Below are 22,621 nucleotides of genomic sequence, written 5' to 3'. Positions count from 1 at the left end.
CCATCATGGTTCTGTCCATCACGGTTCTGTCCACCATGGTTCTGTCCATCATGGTTCTGTCCCTCATGGTTCTGTCCCTCATGGTTCTGTCCATCATGGTTCCTCCATCATGGTTCTGTCCCTCATGGTTCTGTCCATCATGGTTCTGTCCCTCATGGTTCTGTCCCTCATGGTTCTGTCCATCATGGTTCCTCCACCATGGTTCTGTCCATCATGGTTCTGTCCATCATGGTTCTGTCCCTCATGGTTCTGTCCATCATGGTTCTGTCCATCACGGTTCTGTCCACCATGGTTCTGTCCATCATGGTTCTGTCCCTCATGGTTCTGTCCATCATGGTTCTGTCCATCATGGTTCTGTCCATCACGGTTCTGTCCACCATGGTTCTGTCCATCATGGTTCTATCCCTCATGGTCCTGTCCCTCATGGTTCCTCCACCATGGTTCCTCCGTCATGGTTCCTCCGTCATGGTTCCTCCACCATGGTTCTGTCCACCATGGTTCTGTCCCTCATGGTTCTGTCCATCATGGTTCTGTCCCTCATAGTTCTGTCCATCATGGTTCCTCCCTCATGGTTCTGTCCCTCATGGTTCTGTCCACCATGGTTCTGTCCATCATGGTTCTGTCCATCATGGTTCTGTCCACCATGGTTCTGTCCACCATGGTTCTGTCCATCATGGTTCCTCCGTCATGGTTCTGTCCACCATGGTTCTGTCCACCATGGTTCTGTCCATCATGGTTCCTCCGTCATGGTTCTGTCCCTCGTGGTTCTGTCCCTCATGGTTCTGTCCATCATGGTTCCGTCCCTCATGGTTCCTCCACCATGGTTCCTCCATCATGGTTCTGTCCATCATGGTTCTGTCCATCATGGTTCCTCCGTCATGGTAACTGGGGAGACTGATGTTCTCCTGACTCGTCTGAGTACTAACTGAATGTTTCTCCACCAGGACATGGAGGAGGTGAAGCCCAGGAGGAGGCCTCTGGTGCGGGCGGCGTCAGAGGAGAGCTCCAGCGACCTGAGCTCCATCAGCTCTGCTCCGCTTCCCGGTGACACGCTGCCCTGGAACCTTCCCAAGCACCACCGGATGAAGCGCTCCAAGTCGGCGTCAGGAGATGTTCTGGACCCGGCGGAGAGGGCCGTGATCCGGATCGCAGGTGAGCCGCTGGTGGACAGCACCTGTCTTTACCTGCTGAGCTGCTGCTGGGGGACGCCGTTCCTACAGGAAGCTGCTGCTTCCATCCTGCTGAGCCCTTTATGTCTTTGTCCTGCTCACCTTCCTGAACGGGTCTGGTTGTGGTTCTGTTTGATCGGATCTAAAGTTCTGAATGCAGCAGACCGCTGGAGACGGGATGCTGGTGAAGATGTTTGACCCGTGTCTTCAGTGACGGAGGAACGGCTCAGGCCCGTTATCTCACACTCCCTCGTTGTCATTAACGAGCGCAACGCTTCCTTCATATCTACAGAAAGCTGCACTCAGACGCAGAGTTTGGTTTATCTGATCCTCCGTGAGTCGTCACTATCTTACCCGTCTTATAAAGGCCTGGACCTCCTCTGAGGGGAACATCAGGCTTCTTCTCTGCTCAGTAAATGTTGATGTAACTCTGGGTGGTAGAGCTGGAGGAAGGTTCTCCAGCACAATCCCTGTTCCATGAGGTTCTACCAGCTGCGGATTAATGATGGTTCTAGATGCAGAACCATGTCCTGATGTTCTGCTCGGCAGAAGGAGGACTAAAGGTTCATGATGGTGTGATCCAATCAGCCCGTCCCAGCCTTCAGTCCCTGCTGCCTGACAAGAAATTCATCTGCTAGCCGGCTGCTAACTGGAATAGATTTCCTGGATGGAGCCGCGTTGCTCCGCCTCTCCTGAGACCCGCCTCCGTTCAGCAAATCCACTCCATGGTTAGCAGAGGCATCTAGCCCCACGGCTAACCTGGTTAGCAGAGATGCCTAGCACTGTGGCTAACCAGGTTAGCAGAAGCGCCTAGCACCGCGGCTAAGCAGGTTTTGGTCACAACAGGACGGCTCTGTGGAAACATTTCACTCTAGAAAGACGGCAAAGCGAGGCTGCATCGTCCGATATTCACCAAGCCGCTGTAGTGAGAGGTGGAAGTTCTGCCGTGACCTACCATTGAAAAGCACAACGACAGATTCTGGTGCAGACACCTTCGTTTCCTCTGAGGAGGACAGTTTGGATCTTCATCCATAACCTTGCAATGTGGTGACCCATCTGAAGAACCTGGACTTCTGAACAGTTTAAGCTGAAGATGTTTGGATCTGCAGATGTTTAGATCTGGATCCAGAACACTTCCCAGCTTGCCTAGAGTTCTGATTGTCCTCCTTGGACCTTCAGCAGGACGTTCTCATAGTTCTGGGTTCTGTTCAGTCCAGCGGTGCTGTCAGACTAGTGGTTCAGACGCTGCTGACCAGGATCTAAGCAGCTCAAGGTCAACGATTTTATTGGCGCCAGTTGTGCCGATAAAATCAGTGGTTAGTTGTCAGGGCGGCTCTCTGGCGCACTGCTGCCTTGCTGCAAGGTGGTCCTGGGTCCAAATCCCAGGCTGAGGTCTTTCTGCTCTCACTGATGGATGCTTGTTTTACGGTTTGGACCTGAGGTTCTGCTGCACGCCGCCTTTCTTTGTGTTTATCACATTTTTGTGAAAGTCATTAAAACTTTGAAGCTCTGACTGTTTACGGATCGACCCGGTTCCGGCTAGAAGCCTTACAGGTCGACCCGGTTCCGGCTAGAAGCCTGACGGATCGGGTCGGTCTGCAGCGCAGGCGGTGCAGTATTCAGGACGCTCACCAGAGGACAACTGATGATTATCTGATGGTCTCTGGCTGCAGCTTCATCTGCTGCACGGTCCTGCAGGATTGACTCTGGTACCACTGGACCGCCTCGGTTCCGCCTGGAACCAGCAACCGGACCTCTGGTTCCTGGGGGCAGAGGGGGGAGCTGGGATTTGTCTGTTATTCCTGCAGAGCAGAAGGTTTTGGTTTAATTAGTGAAAGTTGGCTGCTGTTCAGCAGCCGGCCTGAAGACGGGGAGGAAACCGACCAATAGGAAGCCGTCTCCCAGGGAGACGGAGCGGGGGGGCAAGGGAGGTTTTATACGGTCATTTTCTGAAAGAACCTCCTAAATAACTTCAGAAAGCTTTGAGGTAAACTGCTGAGCTTTTATTTCCTCCTTTGCTTGTTTAATTCTAAATGATTTCACAGCAAATTTAAACATTTTAATTTAGCTGATCTGTTATGAGTGAATTTTGATCCATTATTGCTGCAAGCAAAGAACACACTTTGTAAACAAGGTCCTGAAAAAGAGAAATTTGAAACAATAAAATTTTAAAATATAAAAATCAGTAAAAAAAAAAAACTTGAAAAAAATAAATTAGAACAAATAAAATATGAGAAAACAACAAAGTTACTCTCAAAAGCTTTTTTATTAGGGAGTTTTTCAAAGTTTGATTCATGAATTGCATTTTTTCCCTCATTACCAAACGGGTTCTTTGGAACGGGTTCCATAAAGGAACAAAATTCTCCCTATAATCTCTGATCTCAGCTTATAGGAGAAATTACCTGCTGAGAAAAGAAGAACAGGATTTGACAGGAAGGTAACCCCCGCCCCCCTCCATCAGCTCCTTCTGCAGCTGATTAAACACAGCGAGGTTCTTCTGGAGGTTCCTGTGACCCGTTTCCTGCTCATAGTTCTGATGGCGACGCTCCGCCTGCAGCATCAATCATCCTCGTCGCTCCGTGTCGAAACATTCGCAGCATTCCTGGCCGAGACGTTCCTGTTGATGAAACTCTGCCAGTTTCTGCAGATATGTGAGCAAACACACACCAGGACCTGCTGTTACTTCTGGAGGCCACACATCTGTCAGCAGGGGGAAGCCCAGTCGTGTTTGGACCTCCTTTCCATCAGAACCATTCAAGGTGTAAACGGGTCACAGGCAGTCGGACTTAAACTGACCCTGGTATCATTTTCATCCCTTTTCCAGGTTTTTGCACAATCACAGTAAAAGTTTGAGGATTCCTCTCAGGTTTCCCCCCTAAATGTTCAGCCTACAGTTATGATGGTTCTGACCCGGTGAAATAATCAGAACCTTTTGGCTCGCTGGAGGACATTTTCACCCCTAAACTCAGATTTATAATGTAACGTTTTTAAATAATGTGCCGTATGACTGCTGATTCAGAGCGTACGTCTCTAATTTCTGCTTTTATTGACGTTCAGTGAGGATAAATTCGGTGTGGACCGGGAATATGTTCTGATCCAGTATCATGGGTGAGTTTGTGTTTTACAGCGTTATCCCTCCCTGCAGATCTTTAGTGCCACAGCTCCAGATTTCCCTCCATGATCCGGTTCTGCTCTCCAGTTCTGCAGAGAACCGGGCCTGCAGGGTCCAGCCTGTTAGAGCTGTGAGCGGGTTCCTCCCGGCCCGCGTTCTGCAGCAGCAGGAACTGAAATAACCCCACGCGGCTCCGTCATTGGCTTTTTAATGTGTGTGTCGCTGTGCCTTTAAGAGGAGGGCTGGATGTGTGTGAGTCTCTGAAGCAGGAGGTGTTGGAGGAGTGTGTGTGTGGGGGGGGGGGGTTCCTCTCAGACTGGTGTGTGGGGAGCAGACAGCTGGGCGTTCAGCAGCACCGAGGAGACGCTGGCCTGCCGGTTCCGAGTGGAAAAAGGAAAGTTTGAGGAAAGAGAAGCGCGTCCTGATCCTGATCCATGTTCCTGTCCATCAGTGAGCCGGGTCAGCGCCGGCCCGAGGAGCAGGACTACGTCCGGGCCTATGAGAGCGTCAGAGAGAAGTACAAAGGTAACGGGAACACGTCTGCAGGGTTCTAGGAGCCGCTGGCAGAACCTGTGAGGAACAGGTGGGTGTGTGGAGGAGTTATGGGGATGGAGCTGCAGAGACAGGAAGTTCTCAGCTGTAAGGAGGACACTTTGCCTCAGCAGGAGTCAGCAGGAGGAGGATGAGGTGTGCAGGGTTCTGATGAGGGGTTCTGACTGGGTCAGGGCTCAGCGGGCTCTCCATTGAGCTTCATACTGTGAAAACATTTTGTTGGTGAGGTGTCTCTGGTTGAGAGTGATGGGTCTGGGCGGGGCGTACGCCTGGCCTGCACAAGCAGAACCTTCCACTCAGCGACCACAAAGCTCTCGGTGGTGAAGCTGCAGCGTGCCTCACTTCCTGCTGATGCCTCGGTGCCACGCTCTCAGCCACATGGCAGCAGCAGTCCCTGGTTCCACTGAACGGGCCACGCAGGGCAGGAGAACCGTTCTTCTCATGAAGATCGGTGGACGGGGTCCAGGTTCTCCTCCCCTCACAGCTGGTTTGTTAAAACGGCAGAGATGACTTCTGCTTTGAAATGATGGAGTTTCCTCCAGGGAAGCTCCAGGTTTACGGGATCAGTCCACGGCCGGTACCAAAGTCATGGGAACCGCCTGGAGACCCAAGCTGTGAGCTTCTGGTGCGTGATGGCATCCAGAGGCAGGTCCAATCATGCAGATGTTTGGGGCGTAGCTAGGAGGCAGGAGAGCATCTTGATGTGGTAAAAGCAGGAAAAAGGTGTTTGACCAGCTTCAGTGTGAAGGAAGGTTTAGAAACTGGACCTGAAACAGAACCAAACTCAAACAGGAAGTCCGTCACCGGACCCAAACTGCAGACCTGCAGGTTCTTCCGTGTCAGCTGCTCTGAACGAGGCAGGACGTGTTCTACAGAACCGACCCGAGTGTTTGTAGAGCAGGGAAGGAGTTTTATGCTTTTATAACCATAAATCACAGGATCTCCTACATACCAAACCTCCTGATACCTTATCTTCATTCTCTGGGTACCGCTGCTCCAGTTTCTCCTCATGGTTGACGTCAGATGGGAGCGCCGGGTCTCTGCCACAGCCAGGAAGTGATGGCTGCTTCCTGATGCTTTGTTCATGGATCTGGGAGCTAACGCTAGCCGGTATTAGCATGATGGACCGGGTTCTGTCAGTCTGAGCCCCCCCCATGCAACGCTCCGCTGCGTGAATAAATACTAAGCAGTGATGCACCCAGCAGTCCATTTACAACATTAGTTAGAAATGCACCGATATTTGAACATTTGGGATGATATAGATATTTGATATTATCAGTTTTATGGTCGATAACCGATATTTATTGATATTTAATATATTTCCCTACCCTTTGCTCGACCACTGCGCTGACATTGCTTCTCTGCTTGAGGCAAACACGCACAACCAGACAACCCCCCCCCCCCCCCCCAAACAGCAAGGTGGAAATAAACAGTAATAGAGTTTCCCTTATGGGGCCCATTGATTGTAATGATAAACTGTTCCTGCTGCTGTGGGAGCGATCGTCATAAAAACAGCAGTTTGATCATGTTACACTTTTGTGTTTATTTTCTTGGGGAAAGACAAAATTTATCACACTAAGGATCAGGAGGCGGCTCATTGGAGGGGGGGCGGGGGGGACTCGTCTTTCTGAAGGAGGTCAGTGAGGACTTTAGAGACATCTCTGAAGTCAGCGGAGCAGGAAATGACTCGTTTTTCTCAGAGAATTTAAATCTTCTTGTCTCTGATTTATCAGTGAAGCACGGCTGCGTTTTAAATGATTATAATTTCTGGCCAGTGTGGCCAGTTTATGTCCTGATAAGTTGCTCCTCTGCAGCGTTTCTCTCTGCTCGCGCTGCTAGGACTGACTGAGCCTCAGCTTTCATCTGAAAGAAGCAACAGCAGGAAAAGGTTTTTATTTCTTCATGGGGGTTAGAATGTCCTGAAAGGTTTTATCCCAGCAGGCAGACACACATTCCTGTGAGCTGATCGTGTCAATCGATCCTTCTCTGTCTGCAGCAGCATGTTAACAGGAGTTTATAATTAGCAGCACGCTGAAGGACGGGCGCTCCTGTATTTACTGTTGCTACCAGCAGGTTGAGCTCTTATTGTGATCGTGTTGTTGGGTCAGAACCGCATCATGTTTCACTGAGCTACTCATCCAGCGTCCGCTGAGGGAACGTTGGGTTGGGCTTCCTGCAGGATTAGATTGGACTCTGAGCTAGAAACAACACGTCTATTTGTGTAAAACATGTTGCTGTAAATACCGATCCAGATAAAACCCCAGAGTCTTCCAGTTATTCTCAGACAAACTGAGACGGACTGCTGGCCTTTAACGTGTTGCTGCTTAAGTCTTTGTTTCCACTGGTGCTTAATGCTTCTGTCCCATCTAAGCATTTCTACCAGATTAAGGACTGGACTTTGACTAGGCCGATCGCAGCACCTTCAGTCTTTTCATCTTTAGCCAGCCTGTCGTAGATCGCCTGATGGACTCACGTTTGACTCCAGGATTTGGGACCCAGAGGAGATCAATGGTCCACTCAGTGGCTGCAGGATATCCAGAACCTGTGACTGCAGAACCAGCCCAGAACATCAACCCTCCTCCTCCGTGCCTGACAGTAGATTAGCTCATTGCTATGAGCCCGGTTCTGCCAGAGGTTTTCCTTCCCGTTAATGGGGAGTTTTTCTTCCCACTGTGGCTTCATGCTTGCTCAGTATGAGGGATTGCTGCAAAGCCATCAACAATGCAGACGACTGTCCACTGTGGCTCTACGCTCTTTCAGGAGGAGTGAATGCTGCTTGGAGAGACTTGATGCAATCAACTGGTTTCCTTATATAGGACATTTTTGACCAATCTGTATAATATGATTGAACTTGATTTTGTAAAGTGCCTTGAGATAACATGTTTCATGATTTGGCACTATATAAATAAAATTGAATTGAATTGAATTGAATTGCTTTAAAGTCAGAATGGATTCAGGTTATAATGCTGATAAAATCAGGGTAGATATGTGGATAAACCAGGAGAATGATGCCTGAGGCTCTTTCCTCTGAGTTAATTGCTAAATAAAAGCAACACGGTGTGACATGTCTTTGTCCGAGGCCGGATAATAAAACGTTCTGTGGATGCGATCATATGGAGAAGGTCTACAACTCGTGGTCTATCTGAGCCTGAGTATGTGCAGAGAAGCCCCCGGCCTCCGCTTCACTACCACATGCTTCAGATCAGTTTCATGCAACTGGAGCCGTCATTCAAAAATAGTCCCGGTTATGTTGTGCATGCAGCGTCAACACACATTTACTGGAGCGCCATGAGCAGCGAGGCCCGGTCTGATGAAACCGCAGCGAGTAAAGCGGGCCGTGTTTCCCTTCGTCTGCAGATTCATGCTCTCTAAAGGCCGTTCAGGGGTGAAGACTGAGAGCGTGTCAGGATAGGAGCCTCTTTCTCATCATTTGTTGACTGCATCTGATTTAACTAAATCATCACAAAATTATAACAGATGATCCTCATTAAGCTGCAATTTGAGCTGTGGATGGCAGGAAGGAGACGTTCTTTCTTTAATCACTGACTCCCTGCAGCCAGAAGCAAAGTTTATGCATTTCAGTTGAATTTCTTTTGACTGCAGCAAAGGAAAGTTATTTTATACGAGAGGAATGGATGCATTTTAAGTTAAAATGTCCAGGTTTGTGCACAGAGCGGCTCTCTGCAGCGAGCTCAGGCCTTGTGCAGCGGATGACACAGTCTGGTGGGCTGGAGCTGATATTTATATTTATCACGATGCGTCTGACGGAGGAATTAAGAGCTGGACCTCCAAGTTTCCATCCTTTAGGACCTTAAAAGCAGAAATGTCTGACTGCCCCAACTCTCACGTTAAGGTCATTCACCGCTGCTCATTAAAAGCCTCTAACAGGTTTTCTGCAGCCGTTGAAGCTAAACCATCTTTTTCTGACAGTTAACGATGTCAAAAACCTGATATCTGCACAGCCTTAAAAGTCTTAAACTCTGCTTCTGCTTAGAAAAAATACCAAACGTGTGATTTTAGGCCACCAGTGTGAAGATGTTCATTCAGGGATCTGTTGCAGGAGATGCTGGTTTCTCTGTGTTATTTTTATCTGATACGAAGCAAAGTTGTCCAGAGGAAAGTTTGTGGGAACGGCAGGAAGTGACTGAGAGGAGCTGCTGCTGCTGAAACAGAGATGGGATTTAAGTTGGAGGATCAACGTCCTCCTAAACCCGGAGAGTCGGGAACAGCTGGCATGATTAACTGAGGAAAATCTTCCTGGAGTCGGGTTTCTACCTGAAACAGACGCTGGGCGGGCTTTTAGTTTGAAGTTCTCTTCCCTGATCCAACCAAACTGTGTTAGTAACTGATTATTTAATAAAAAGGAAGAAGTTTTTGTAACTGAGTGATTGAAAGTGGACATTAGTCGCTCCTCTTTAGCTTTAACACTCATGTCAGATGTTTCTCAATATTTCCAGCATGAATCACAGCTTAAACGTCAACAGCGAAACCTTTAATGAGTTAAGCTTCTGAAATAACCCATCAGATAATAATAATAATAATAATAATCAATAATCACCGTCATGTATCATTGTAACATAAAGTGCGGCTTTCCCAGGACACAAGTATCCTGCTCTAACCGCTAATCCAACACCCCTACTAAGACCATGATGTTCTTCAGGGTATCGAAACAACAAACTTACCAACTACTTCGTTATCCCAATTCACCAAACTAAGTGCAATTTAATCCTACTTATAAAACAGTTTAATTATGGATCAAATCATCCCAGTTGGTAAAAAGTCGATTAAATCGAGTCTCTGTTCAACAAACCTCCTTCCTGAGCAAGCATGGGGCGACAGTGGACGGATGATTTCATTGTTGGCCAGCCAACCAACTGTGTCTACTAACTGAGTAAACTAACTAAAGTAACTGAAACAACCAATCAAGCAGTCCACTAATCACCCACCAAACCAACTAACCAACCAACCAACTAACTAATCTACTGACCAAATCATGTTAAATCTAAAAAAAAAAAAAAAAAAACTTCCGCTCAAACCAACCAACTCCAAACGCATCAGAATCCACAGCCAGGCGTGATATTTCCTAACTTTTCTGAGCTCTCCTGAGCCTGTTTCTATTCTTGGTGCGTTTCTCCACTTCTCCCTCAGCATGAGAACTTCTGTTTAATGAACCCACAGCAGAACCTGTGAGGTTCTCCGTGTTAACGAAGCCGGGCTGATGTCAGCGTTGACTTTCCCACAGAGGTGCCTCTGACAGCGTCTGGCTCTGCTGGCTATTTACTGACAGCAGTGAGACGTCAATGTGTTTGAATCTGAGTGAGAAGATGAGTCAGCCGCAGGAAGACCAGCGCCGTCTCCAGGAAACCATCCAAACGGTTGCTGCGTCCCTCAAACAACGGCAGAGCTGCTAAAAATAGACGTAAAGTTGAGGTTTTCTATGCAACAGAAGTCAAGAAATCTTTTTTACCTTCGGGTTTCAGAACGTCCCTCTGAGGCTTTTGTCTGTTCACTAAATGTTGATTTTTTGTCTTTTGGACCTCAGCAGTGACGACAGCGGTTGACTGGAACCTCCAGATGATCTAAAATAAGGAACCGTGTCACGTTTCCTCTCTATTAACCCAAAACCCATCAGTCAGACTAACATGGAGGAAGTATTGAGGAAGTGATATTTTCTCTCTGAATGTAGAGATTCTGTTTATAGGAGCTGCAATTTGGTCCATCTGTAAAAAACAAATTACAAAAATGATCCAGATTTCCTAATAAACACAGTTCTCACCCAGGAGTTCTTTAACTCGTTTTGATTACAAATCTCTTTTCTAGAATGCTGAGTTAAAGGTATACTATGCAACCGGGGTTGATTTTCCAGCAAGGCTCCTCCCAGAGGGCGAAAGTAAAAGTGCACTGTCGTAAAGATGCTCAGCTGTTCTGGTTCCTCCGTCAAGCCAGGCGCGGTTGTTTTGAGCTTAGCAGACAGGCGAACGCAACGAAAAGTGGAAAAAACGGCAGTACAAACAATGACTAACACAGTGAAGGTATGAACATCAAGCTTCCCGCAGCGCTATCTTGGCGAGGCGGTCGCCGCCGCCGCCTCGCCAAGCCGGTTTTATTATTATTATTTTTTTTTTTTATGTTGGCGAGATGCTACCGCCACCGCCTCGCCAAGCCGCAGCCGCCGCCGCCGCCGCCTCGTCAGTTTTATTATTATTATTATTTTTTTTTTTTTTTTTATTTATTATTATTTTATTTTTTTTATGTTGGCGAGACGCTACCGCCACCGCCTCGCCAAGCCGCAGCCGCCACCGCCGCGGTAGCGTCTTGCCAACATAAAAAAACCAAATAATATTAATAATAAAAATAATAATAATAATAATAAAACTCGATATGCTTGCATGTTTATTTGACGTTAACACGCGGTTCTTTGTTGTTGCTTTCGCGCGTGCATATAGTGAATGGCAGGGCAAAAACACATGGAGTTCTCGCCGTAAAGCGAGACTTCTGTGTGTGCGGGCCGTGAGCTCTTGCAATTGCAAGTGCGGTATTTCCCCCACAGACCACCAGGGTGGCCGAGAAAACCTTTGTTCAACCTGAAATGACTCATTTAATCATCCAAAACGGTATGGAATACATTAATTAACTGAACAATGTTGCATAGTATGCCTTTAAGACGGGCAGATTAGGCCACCTCTTAAAAGTTATTAACCAACCTGGCCAGAGCAATAATTAGAGTTTATACATAACTTAGCGGAGGAACGGGCGTCGTAGAGGAATTTCAGCTTTATTTATTTGTTTTCTTTGTCGTCTTAGAGCCATTTTAAAATGTCAGACAGACCCTGCAGGGCTGGAGGGTGAGACCCGGTGTGAGCGCGCAGAGACTGGGACTAGTTCTAGTTTACCCCAGACTGGTGTGATTTAACCAGAGCGGTTAAACCGTGTTTATAACGTTGTAGGAAGCGGTCTGCCTCACCTTTAACACCTTTAACTGCTTTACTGTTGTCTTTAATGTTTCTGATAAACCCGTCCAGGCCTAGGTGTTAGTCTGGGAGATGTTTTCTCTGTTTCATCTTCAGAGCAGAACATTTTCTGTGCTGCAGCTGAAACCGGATCATCATTGATCGATTATCGACTGAAGGGTCCCCAGATAAATTCCTGACTCAAGCAGAAGGTCTTTGTCTGCTCCCGATATGAGCTTTAATTATTAAACGCTGCTTTCACTGAGTTTCTGCAAACATTCTCCAGTTTGTTCCGCACCCAGGATGAGGAAGAGGAGGATGAGGAGCTGTTTTAGGGACAAGCTGATGAATTTAGCAGCTCTCCGCCAGAGGAGAAAACAGGAATTTGGTAACCAGATGGCTTGAAGAGGATCTATTTTTACAGCTGATATTTGTTGCTGAAGGATTTAAGAATACTGAGACGGAGCGGTCCAGGTTGGACCTGCCGCCCAATGACGGCTGGAGACGGCACCGGCCTGGACCGACGCAAAGTTTCACCTCAATGCAGATATTTATCTATCATCCATGTCCTCTGGAGGAAGCTTTTCAGTCCTCTGAGCAGGTTACAGCAGCTGAAATGTTCCTGTAGCCGATTTGGACTCTTTGCAGCTTTATGAGGTCCGAACACGTTTCAAATAACGGACCATAAACCTTAAAGCGAAGCGGGGAGATAAAATCTCCCCAGTTTAACTGGAGCTTTATTATAAAGACAAGTTTAGTGTTAAAAACAGGCGTTTTCAGCGTGTTGTCCTCAGACTGATGTTGATCAAACACAAAGGATTCAAAGCAGAATCCAGAACCTGTTCCAGAACCTGTTACATCAGGAAACTGGGTCGGTTCTGTAAGGACGAGCAGCGCTGCTTTTCTTTACGCGTTTAAGGAGGTAAAAGTTCAGTTTCCCTATAAAAACAAAAACATCCGTATTCAAAAGAACTAAGATTGCAAACTTTAAACTGAATTACAGCTGCTGCTGTCCTGTTTGGGGAATAATGCATTTATTCTTCTGCTGCCTCGGCTGGATGAGAGCAGAAAAGATCTGCAGGACCAACGTTTAGGTGGAATCGATGGTTAATTTGCTCCTGTTCATGGTTAACATGTTCATGTTGATGCTGGATGGAAAACGCTGGCGTTGAGACGGAGAAAGAACAATGTGCAGCGATAATGCAGGTCAGTGACGGCGCTGAAATCACAGACCGGCTCTAATCTGAGATAAAAACGTAATTAAATCCAGAAGCCACGCATGCAGAGAACATGCAGAGAAACCCGGCAAGACAGAAAGAGCATTAAGATTAAAATGCATCATAAAAAAGATGCAAATGTGGAGAAGAAAACATCTTTCCACCAAATTACAATAAATACTTTCTAAGGTTTTAGATCTTTATTGATGCATGTGGTTGTTTTCTAATTCATAAAGTAAAAAAAAAAAAAAGATTATCCGTAAACTAATTCAAACTAACATATAAATGATTTAGTTTATGAACTGAATCCAGCATTCTGCTGCCCATTGTGCACAAACTCCTCTTCATCATCAACCTGCTGTGATGTGAGGAAGGAGCTCCTCCCTGGCTGTGAATCCACACCAGGATGAGACGGGACGGCATCAGGGAGGGGCAGGAGGAGGAGGAGGAGGAGGAGGAGGAGGAGGAGGAGGAGGAGGAGGAGGGGGAGGAAGAGGAGGAGGAGGAGGGGGTGTGCTCTGCTGACTCTGATTGTGTTGGAGCTGTCAGGAGAGGGAGAAAGAGAGCGAGCGGAGCGCTGAGCTGAGGTGCAGCAGCAGCAGCAGCAGCAGCAGAGGGTCAGGCGCCGCTGAGACGTTTTCTCCTGAACTCGTTCTGAGCCTCAGAGGAGAGACGGAGACATGGATCCTGCTCGCTCCATCCAGTACGAGATCAGCTCTCTGAAAGGTACTCCTCATGACTTTAGCTGCTTCCTGACTCATCGCTATCATACGCCGAGGACCGCCTTGTTTTCCCACAATGCCTCTGTTCCTGAGGGCGTCCTGCAGGATGAGGTGCAGCTCGGTTCCACAGACGGTGACTCTGTGTGTTTTCATGGCTGAATGGGTGAAGTGGAGGCGGTCGGAGCTGAAGTTGGCTCTGTTTTATGAGCCGGAGTGAGAGATGATGCTGCAGCATGCGGCACCCTGAATGCGACTGCGCTGGCTGCTGATGCTGCAGAGCGGCTGGTGCATTGCCACCGTAGCAGCAGGGATGCCTCCATGTGCTGCCCAGGCGGAGACGGGACGGTTGGTGAGGAGATGCTGGTTCAGCTTCAGGTCTGCTCAGTGGCTGCTGTGTTTCACGCCCCTCCCACCTGTCCACCTGTCCAGGTGCCTCACACTCAGAAAAGTGATTTTTCACAGCTGGATGCAGCACACTAGTCTTCTCTGGGTTTTGTTTTTAGAGGCACTTTGAAATTAATTTCACACAGATCTGAGAGGAAAATTAGAATATCGTCTTTGAAACCTTGGTTTCAGGTATAATCTGATCTTTTTGTTATATAAAATTTGTAAAACTTCATGTTTCCATGTACAAGACACAGAGTAGCGTGGACGTCTCGCTGCACGCAGTATTTCTGCAGCAGCGGTACTAAAACTGCAGAAGAGCCGCAGCAGACGCTGGGTTTTAAGATTATGTTGGTCCTGTCTCTTTAAATAGTGGCTTTCACAAAGTAGAAAAAATAAACTCTCGCTGATTCTGGGCTACAAACTGATTTTATGAAAGAAGAGACTAAACCCTGGTAGGATGTTTTCCTGAACAACATCTCCAGTGGTGCTGAAGCTGCGTTTAGTTTTCTGCGCCGTAGCCGGTTTGCTGCTCGACGCATCGTACGATTGTTGCCGTTGTCAGTCTGGCCACCAGATGGCAGTAGCTTCTGGACGCTGTTCCTTTAAACTTGGTTGAGTTGTGCTGATTGGCTGGCTGGCTGGCAGGGAGCTCCTGCTTCCTGTAACCCACAATGCACTGCTGCAATGCTGGGTTTAAAACGCAGCGAGGAAATAAAATGGTTGTCGCAGAAACATGTAAAAGTAAACCTGTCAACCTGAAACTTACTTCAACTTAAAAGCTTCTGGCCTTCAGTCAGACGTCAGAAATAATCCCTCCTCCTTCCATTCACCTAAATTCACCTAAATTCTCCAGAATGCAAAGTGAATCTGACTGTAGAAAAGCTAAAAACGGTCCAACAATCATCAGCTTTCTATCAGGAATCCTGAATTAATGAACGTGTGGGCGTGTCTCTCTGCACGCTGGGCTCTGATTGGACAGAAAACTCCACAGCAGCAATATTCAAACTTTTTCCCCCGTTTTTATTTTTTATTGTTGGTGTTCTGCAACAAGAACATCATATAAATATATCAGTTATATGCAGAATTTGGTTTCCTCTGGTTTGGGTCAGATACGTAATTTGCTTGAATTGGGTCAGGACCCCCACATAATCTGCAGAGGGGCCACTAATGGCCCCCGGGCCACATGTTGGACCCCCTGCTCTAACTCACTGGCTGAAGGAAGAGGTGTGATTGGACAGAGAAACTGGACCTGTGGCCATAAAAAGAGGTTAAATCCAAAAGGTTCTGGACATCTGACCGGGTCAGAACCATCATCACAGTCGACGCTGAGCATTCTGGGAGAGAATCTGAGAAAATCGTCTCTCTTAAACTGAAATTGTGGAAAAACTGGGAAAGGAATCAAAAAGATGGTTCTGGTCCGACCTCCTGTGACCCGTTTACATTTTGAATGGTTCTGATGGAAAGGACTGGGTTCATCTCTGCATTTGGCAGAATCTCACCAGAACCCTTTTGTTTTTTTTCCTGTGTAGTTTGATGCATCCAGAACTCATAGAACCCGGTTTTCTGTTCCAGCCTCTCGGTTTGAACCAGAACCAGAACCAAACTCCTCTGTTTCAGCTCACTTCGTGTTTTCACATGTTGACGCCGAGACGGAACCGGGTTCTGGAGTTGATCACATCCGGCCCGCAGGCCTCGCCTTGTCAGCAGGTTTTAGGTTGAAATCACAGCTGAAGGAAGAGGTTCTGACCCGATCCCTGCGTCGGTAGAACAACCGGACCGGCATGCAGAGAGCCTTCAGTTTGGAAGGACAGGATCGGGTTAGACTCCTGAAACTGGGGTTCTGTTGGTACCAGTCTGGGAGAGATGAGCGGGCTCCTGTGGAATTTAAATGATTCTGGGGGGGTTCTGAGGGGGTTCTGCTCGCTGAGACGGGCTGAGAATGTTTTCCAACGGGACAAAGGCTCCCTCGCTTCACTGAGCGCTCCCAAAAGAACTCCTAACGTGTTAAACACTCCTGCCAACCCGTCAGACCCGGTTCCTCTGGAAGCCCGTCCTCGGCGCCGTCAATCCGGGTCGGTCGCCTGTTTTCAGCAGTTCTGTCCAGGACCGGCTCCTTAAGGATGATCCCCTGTTTGGGCCGAGGTAACGAGCTTTGATGGAACCGTTTAGTTTCTCTTTCTGCTTTTTCTCTGCCGGCCTATTTTCAGCCCTGACCCAAATATTTTCAGCTCTTTTCTGGATAATCCGGCTCCGGTCCGGCATCCAGCAGAACCTCGTGGGGAACAACAGACGCAGAAACAAAGTGAGACCACAGGTCCTCCACCACCCTGGTTCTGAACGCGCTCAGTGACTCCTGGTTTTTAACAGCTTTTACTTATAAAATCTGAAAAGTGCGGCGTGCATTTACATTCATCCTCTGTGAGTCAGAACTCTGCAGAACCTTCTGCTGCTGCAGGTCCAGATCAGAACATCTACAGAGTGGTAAAACATCTCCAGCTCAGACTGGATGGAGAACATCTGGGAACATCAGTTTTCATGTCTCCTCCGTTGGATTCAGGTCTGGACTTTGACTAGGCCATTCTAACCCGTTAATCCGCTCTGATCTGAACCATCATATCTCTAGCTGCATGTTCAGGGTGGTTCTCCTGATGGAAGGTGATACGTCCAGGACTGTCCTGGATGTATCTCCTTCCATCTTCCCATCAGCTCTGACCTTCTCCCCACAGCATCATGCTGCCACCACCGTGTTTCACCGTAGACGTGTGGATTTAGTTTTAAACGTCGGCCATAAAGTTCAGAGTTGGTCTCCTCTGCTCAGATCTCCTTCTTCCACGTCTTTGCTGGGTCTCCTAGATGTCCTGAAGTAAACTGCTAACAGGTCTTCTGGGTTTTTTCTTGCTACTCTTTCATAAAAGTCTCTAGAGACTAAAAGTTCTCCTGTGGACAGCTCCTCCACCTGAGCTGTGGGTCTGTGCAGCTCCTCCAGAGCCACCATGGTCCTCCTGCTTCTCTGATCAATGCTCTCCTGGTCCAGCCTGTCAGTCCAGGTGGACGTCCATGTCCTGGTAGGTCTGCAGGTGGTCCATCCTCTCTCCAGGTCCACATGATGATCAGAACTCTGGGAGGTTCTGTAGAACCTGACCTGCTGGAAACTGGACCAGAACCTCCTCCCTGACCCGTCTGCTGGGTTCCTCTGTCTCCATGATGTTGGATGTTCTCTCACGTTCTCTGAAGAACCTCAGAGACCAGAAACAGAACCTCAGATTTAAGGACACACAGCTGGTTCCTCGGTTCTTGTTGGATTTGGATTGTTGGTTTTATGTAACGGAGGCTGGATGTGAATCCACACTTTTAGTTTTATTAGTAGAAACTGTAGAAAAATATTTATTTTCCTTTAAATTCACTCGTCTGTCACATTAAATCATAAAAAAACACGTTAAACGTTACAAACTGTGATACATTTCTAAGGTTCTGATTGACTCATTTTGGACTTTTTCCTCACCAGAAATTAACTGAACCTGAAGCTAAACGTCTGAGTTTATTTAACGAGCTTTTATCTCCAGCCTGAGGTGAATTTCAGCACCAGAACCAGAACTCTGTTGACCCGCATCGGTGTCTGTTGTTTTCCAGGACCAGAACCAGAACCAGAACTCTGTTGTTTTCCAAACAGCTCTCTGTTATGAACGACTCTTCCTGCAGACCCGGTTTTAAAGGTCCGAATGCCTGACCTCTGCAAGGTGCCGAGTTACGGCAGCAGGAGGACAGAACAGGCCGAGCAGCTTCCTGAGGTTCTGATGGGTCCAAACACACGGTTCTGTCTTTTATAAGTCAGATTAAAATGATTTAAAGTCTCAACAGCAGCAGGTTCACCTGCCAGCATAATGTGATCCGGTACGGGAAGCAGGCGGTTCTGTTGGGAATACTCCATGCTTAGAGTACCGGTTCTGGCCCGGATCGGGTGACTTCATTCATCTGATGGGCTCCGGTGTCGGGTTCTGGGCCCGGCAGCAGAATCCCGCCGCTCCCGCTGGTTATTTGAGCTGCAGGAAGGTTCTGCAGATTCCTGGCCCGGCTCGGGTCCAGACAGGAGGATCATGTTGGGTCAACTCCATGCGGACATGAATACCAAAGAACCCGCGTGTTCTGGGCGGTTCTTTGATCTGGCTGCTTTGTTTTGGGCTCACGGTCTGCAGGTGGACCGGTTCTGCTGAACAGTTTCCAGCTAGAACATGGAACTGTTTACGGGACAAACTCCACAGGTTCAGGTTCTGCTGAGGTTCTGCAGCGGAAAGACCCGAGTGGATCAAAGTAGTAGCTGCAGTTATTGGTTCTGACATCTGAGGGTGGTTCTGGTGTAGAACCTCCATCAGCAGCTGTAGAACCTCCTTCAGCAGCAGCAGAACCTCCTTCAGCAGCTTGTAGAACCTCCTTCAGCTGCATGTAGAACCTCCTTCAGCAGCAGTAGAACCCTCATTCGGCAGCTGTAGAACCTCCTGCAGCAGCAGTAGAACCTCCTTCAGCAGTATTAGAACCTCCTTCAGCAGCAGTAAAACCCTCATTCGGCAGCTGTAGAACCTCCTGCAGCAGCAGTAGAACCTCCTTCAGCAGCTGTAGAACCTTTTTCAGCAGCCTGTAGAACCTCCTGCAGCAGCAGTAGAACCTCCATCAGCAGTATTAGAACCTCCTTCAGCAGCAGCAGAACCTCCTTCAGCAGCTTGTAGAACCTCCTTCAGCTGCATGTAGAACCTCCTTCAGCAGCAGTAAAACGCTCATTCGGCAGCTGTAGAACCTCCATCAGCAGCTGTAGAACCTCCTTCAGCAGCAGCAGAACCTCCTTCAGCAGCTTGTAGAACCTCCTTCAGCTGCATGTAGAACCTCCTTCAGCAGCAGTAGAACCCTCATTCGGCAGCTGTAGAACCTCCTGCAGCAGCAGTAGAACCTCCTTCAGCAGTATTAGAACCTCCTTCAGCAGCAGTAAAACCCTCATTCGGCAGCTGTAGAACCTCCTGCAGCAGCAGTAGAACCTCCTTCAGCAGCTGTAGAACCTTTTTCAGCAGCCTGTAGAACCTCCTGCAGCAGCAGTAGAACCTCCATCAGCAGTATTAGAACCTCCATCAGCAGCTGTAGAACCTCCATCAGCAGCTGTAGAACCTCCTTCAGCAGTATTAGAACCTCCTTCAGCAGCAGCAGAACCTCCTTCAGCAGCTTGTAGAACCTCCTTCAGCAGCTTGTAGAACCTCCTTCAGCTGCATGTAGAACCTCCTTCAGCAGCAGTAAAACCCTCATTCGGCAGCTGTAGAACCTCCTTCAGCAGCAGTAGAACCTCCTTCGGCAGCAGTAGAACCTCCTTCGGCAGCAGTAAAACCTCCTTCAGCTGTATTAGAACCTCCTTCAGCAGCTGTAGAACTCTCTAAAGTTCCCTTCACAGCGTTTTAATCAGCTGTAGGTCTGGACTTTGACTAGGCCGCTGCAGCACCGTGATTCCTTTCTGTTGTAGATTTGTTGCCTTGTTAATAAATGAAAGAGGTTTTTTCCACATTAAGTTAGATTTACACAGTATTAGAACCTGGAGATATTATAATATTAGAACCAGTTTATGAAATGCTGATGAGTAAACCCGGGTTCTAACAGAACGTGTCCTTTCTTCTTTCCATGACTGATTCAAAGTAATTCAGACGAGTTTCATCGCCGCAGCATAACGAGCTGACCTCTAATCACTTCCTGGTTGCTGCATGGAGATCAGCCAACAGGTCCATCTAATCGGTACCAGAATAATACGGCAGGTTCTGGTGGAGCCAGACGGAAGCTGATAATTAGAGCAGGAACCGGTAGAACCGATAGAGCCAGTAGAACCCGTCCTGCTGGAGTTGATCGCTGAATGAAACATTCATCAGGAGGACCAGAAGGACAGAAACGGTTCTGTGCCTCAGCAGAAACATTTAATCACGCCTTTAGCAGATTAACAGGAAAATGGAAACATAATAAAATTACAATAAAATAATTATCTGACTGAATCAGAGGTGCATACTTTCATAAAGCATTTTAACACTTGAACTATTAATAATATCGGCTTTATTGTTTTACCAGCAGCTCGTTAAATGATAGATTTCTCTTAACGAGGGCTGAATTGTTCCCTGCTGACTCAGTTTGTCCTAATTAAGAAAGAAACTTTTTAAAATTATTAAAACTAACCATAATTGTTTTCTTTAACCAGAAATAACCCTGTTCCTTTAAATATGTTGCCGGTGTATGAAAACTGTCTGGAGTATTTTCTTAGTATTGGACTTGCTGATATTTTAGTATGTTGACCTCTGCTGTGCAGCCTGGGAACCCTGCGTGAGAAGATGGAGACGTTCTGCTGTGGAGATCTCTGCTGTGTCTAAAGAACGTTGAGAACGTCTCCTCTAGCTGTAGATGAAAAGCTGAGAACATATCAGGCACATTTCTCCATCATGTAGCAGCAGAAACATCCTGACTTCTCCTGGAGGCTCCGCCTGATCAAATGCATCTGGAGACGCTTCAGGATTTTCTCTGAGAGCGATCTGGAGAATCCAGGAGATCATGAAGCAGAAACAGATGTTTAAAACCATTTATTAGCAGTTGTTATGGTAATGATGATCGATCCTAAAGAGGTAAAATACTTTTTATCCTGGATTAAAGGACGGATTTCTCAGAGAAAGAAAAGTAAAGCTGGTGATGCAGAGTGTTTGTGTCTCTGAGGTTCTGCTGCCTTCATGGAGGTTCTGAACAGCTGCAGGTTGCTCTGCGTTGCTCTGCGTTGCCCTGAGTTGCTCTGAGTTGCTCTGAGTTGCCCTTAGTTGCTCTGCGTTGCTCTTAGTTCCTCTGCGTTGCTCTGGACGCTGTCGGTCCGGATGGTTTATACATCCTGGAGTTTTCCTGCAGCTCGTGGCGTCGGTGTTGCTGTGAGACGCTCCAGGTGTGGAGAGACGCTGCAGGTCGTCTCCACACCTGCAGCCCTTCCTCCCATCCTCTCCTCCCTCCTCCAGGGTCACTCTGTGGTTCTGGTCCGGCCCCAGGGAGCGGGCCCGGCTGCAGGATCAGAACCAGGCGAGGGCCCAGTTCCTCCAGCAGCCAGCAGGTGGCAGTGTTAGCGAGGCTGCTGAGAACAACTTTAATCAGATTAATTATTTCTGTTTTTCCCCTGAACCAGTTTTAGTTTATAGGCTCATTTTCTGTTATTAGAGGCGTTTTTTCCTCCAACGCTGGTAAAATTCAACCTATAAACTGTTAAGCCAGCAGCTTTTCGTGCACCTTTATGATGTTTCCACAGCGAGTTCAGTTTCACTCAAACAAAAGTCCCTGAAACAAAGTTTCTCTGTTTGGTTTTGTTTGGTAAGTTTCTGTTTCTGGCAGCAGGAGAACATGCGATCCTCTTCTGCTCATCACGCTGACAGCCACTTCTTCTTCTTCTTCTTTTTATCTTTAATGCCCTCGTGTTCCTGGTGAGAAAAATGGGATTTTCCACATTTTCCACAGCGTCGCTCTGATCTGCAAACAGCTGCTGCTTTGTGTTTATCTGTGAAGCTGTTGGTGTGAAACTCTGCAGATTATCTACATTTCTGATGATATCGCTTCCTCTGAATGATGAAGGAACCACATGAGCCCCCCAGCAGCTTTGGTGGCATATCAGGACTCAAACTGTCGATTTATTACATTTCAAAGTTCACCTTCTAGCAGAGATATTATGGGATGGTTTAGATCAGAGCAGATTGATGGGTTAGAAGTAAGGCTAGACGATAATTCAATAGCAATATATATCGATCAATATCGATGATAGAAGCTAGCTATTTAGGTTAAAAAAAATCAATCAATCAATTAATCAATCAATCAATCAATCAATCAGCTTTATTTCTAAAGCACATTTTAAAAACCACATAGGTGACCAAGGTGCTGTGCATTAAAACAAGAAAAGGTTAATAAACAAGTTAAAACATACACAGAACCAGGTTCAGGTGAGCGTATTTTAAAATGCAGACACAACAAGATCACAGTGTATTAGAAGCCAGGAAATAAAAGTCTCTTTTTATAAGAGATTTAAAAACAGGAAAAGAGGAGGCCTGTCTGATTCTCAATGGTACGTTATTATATTATAACTTATTATAATGTTACAGTCATTACTTCCTCCCAACCAATCACAACACAGATCCAGGAACGTTACATCATCAAGCTCCGCCCCCTTCAGAGTTCAGAGAACACAAGTTCTTTTCTCTTTTTTTAAAAACTTTTTGCTAAAACGTTGGTCGAATCAGTTTGTTGAGTTTGAATTCAGTGTTCATGTTTTGAATTTGTTAATAATTATCAATATCTATCAATATTATTTCTAATTTTTCGATATGCTTTTTTTTCTTTGTATCGTCCAGGCTTAGTTAGAACGGCCTAGTCAAAGTCCAGACTTGAGTCCCCCCGATGTTCCCAGACGTTCTCCTGACTGAGCTGGAGATGTTTTATGGAGAAAACGGACAAAACTTGCAGACGTTCTAAGCTGCGGTAG

General features: G+C 47.2%; 1 protein-coding gene across 1 annotated transcript in view; it reads left to right on the top strand.

Moving 5' to 3' along the window:
- The window catches only part of pleca (plectin a), a 104,017-nt gene that overhangs the window by 12,144 nt on the left and 69,252 nt on the right, over positions 1-22,621 (top strand). The window contains 1 exon segment of the mRNA XM_036145667.1: positions 945-1,152. Within this exon segment, the coding sequence (XP_036001560.1) occupies positions 945-1,152 (208 nt within the window).

This window comes from Fundulus heteroclitus, chromosome 13, assembly GCF_011125445.2.
Source record: "Fundulus heteroclitus isolate FHET01 chromosome 13, MU-UCD_Fhet_4.1, whole genome shotgun sequence".
Taxonomy (NCBI): Eukaryota; Metazoa; Chordata; class Actinopteri; order Cyprinodontiformes; family Fundulidae; genus Fundulus; species Fundulus heteroclitus.
This window is presented reverse-complemented; position numbering and strand designations above follow the sequence as displayed.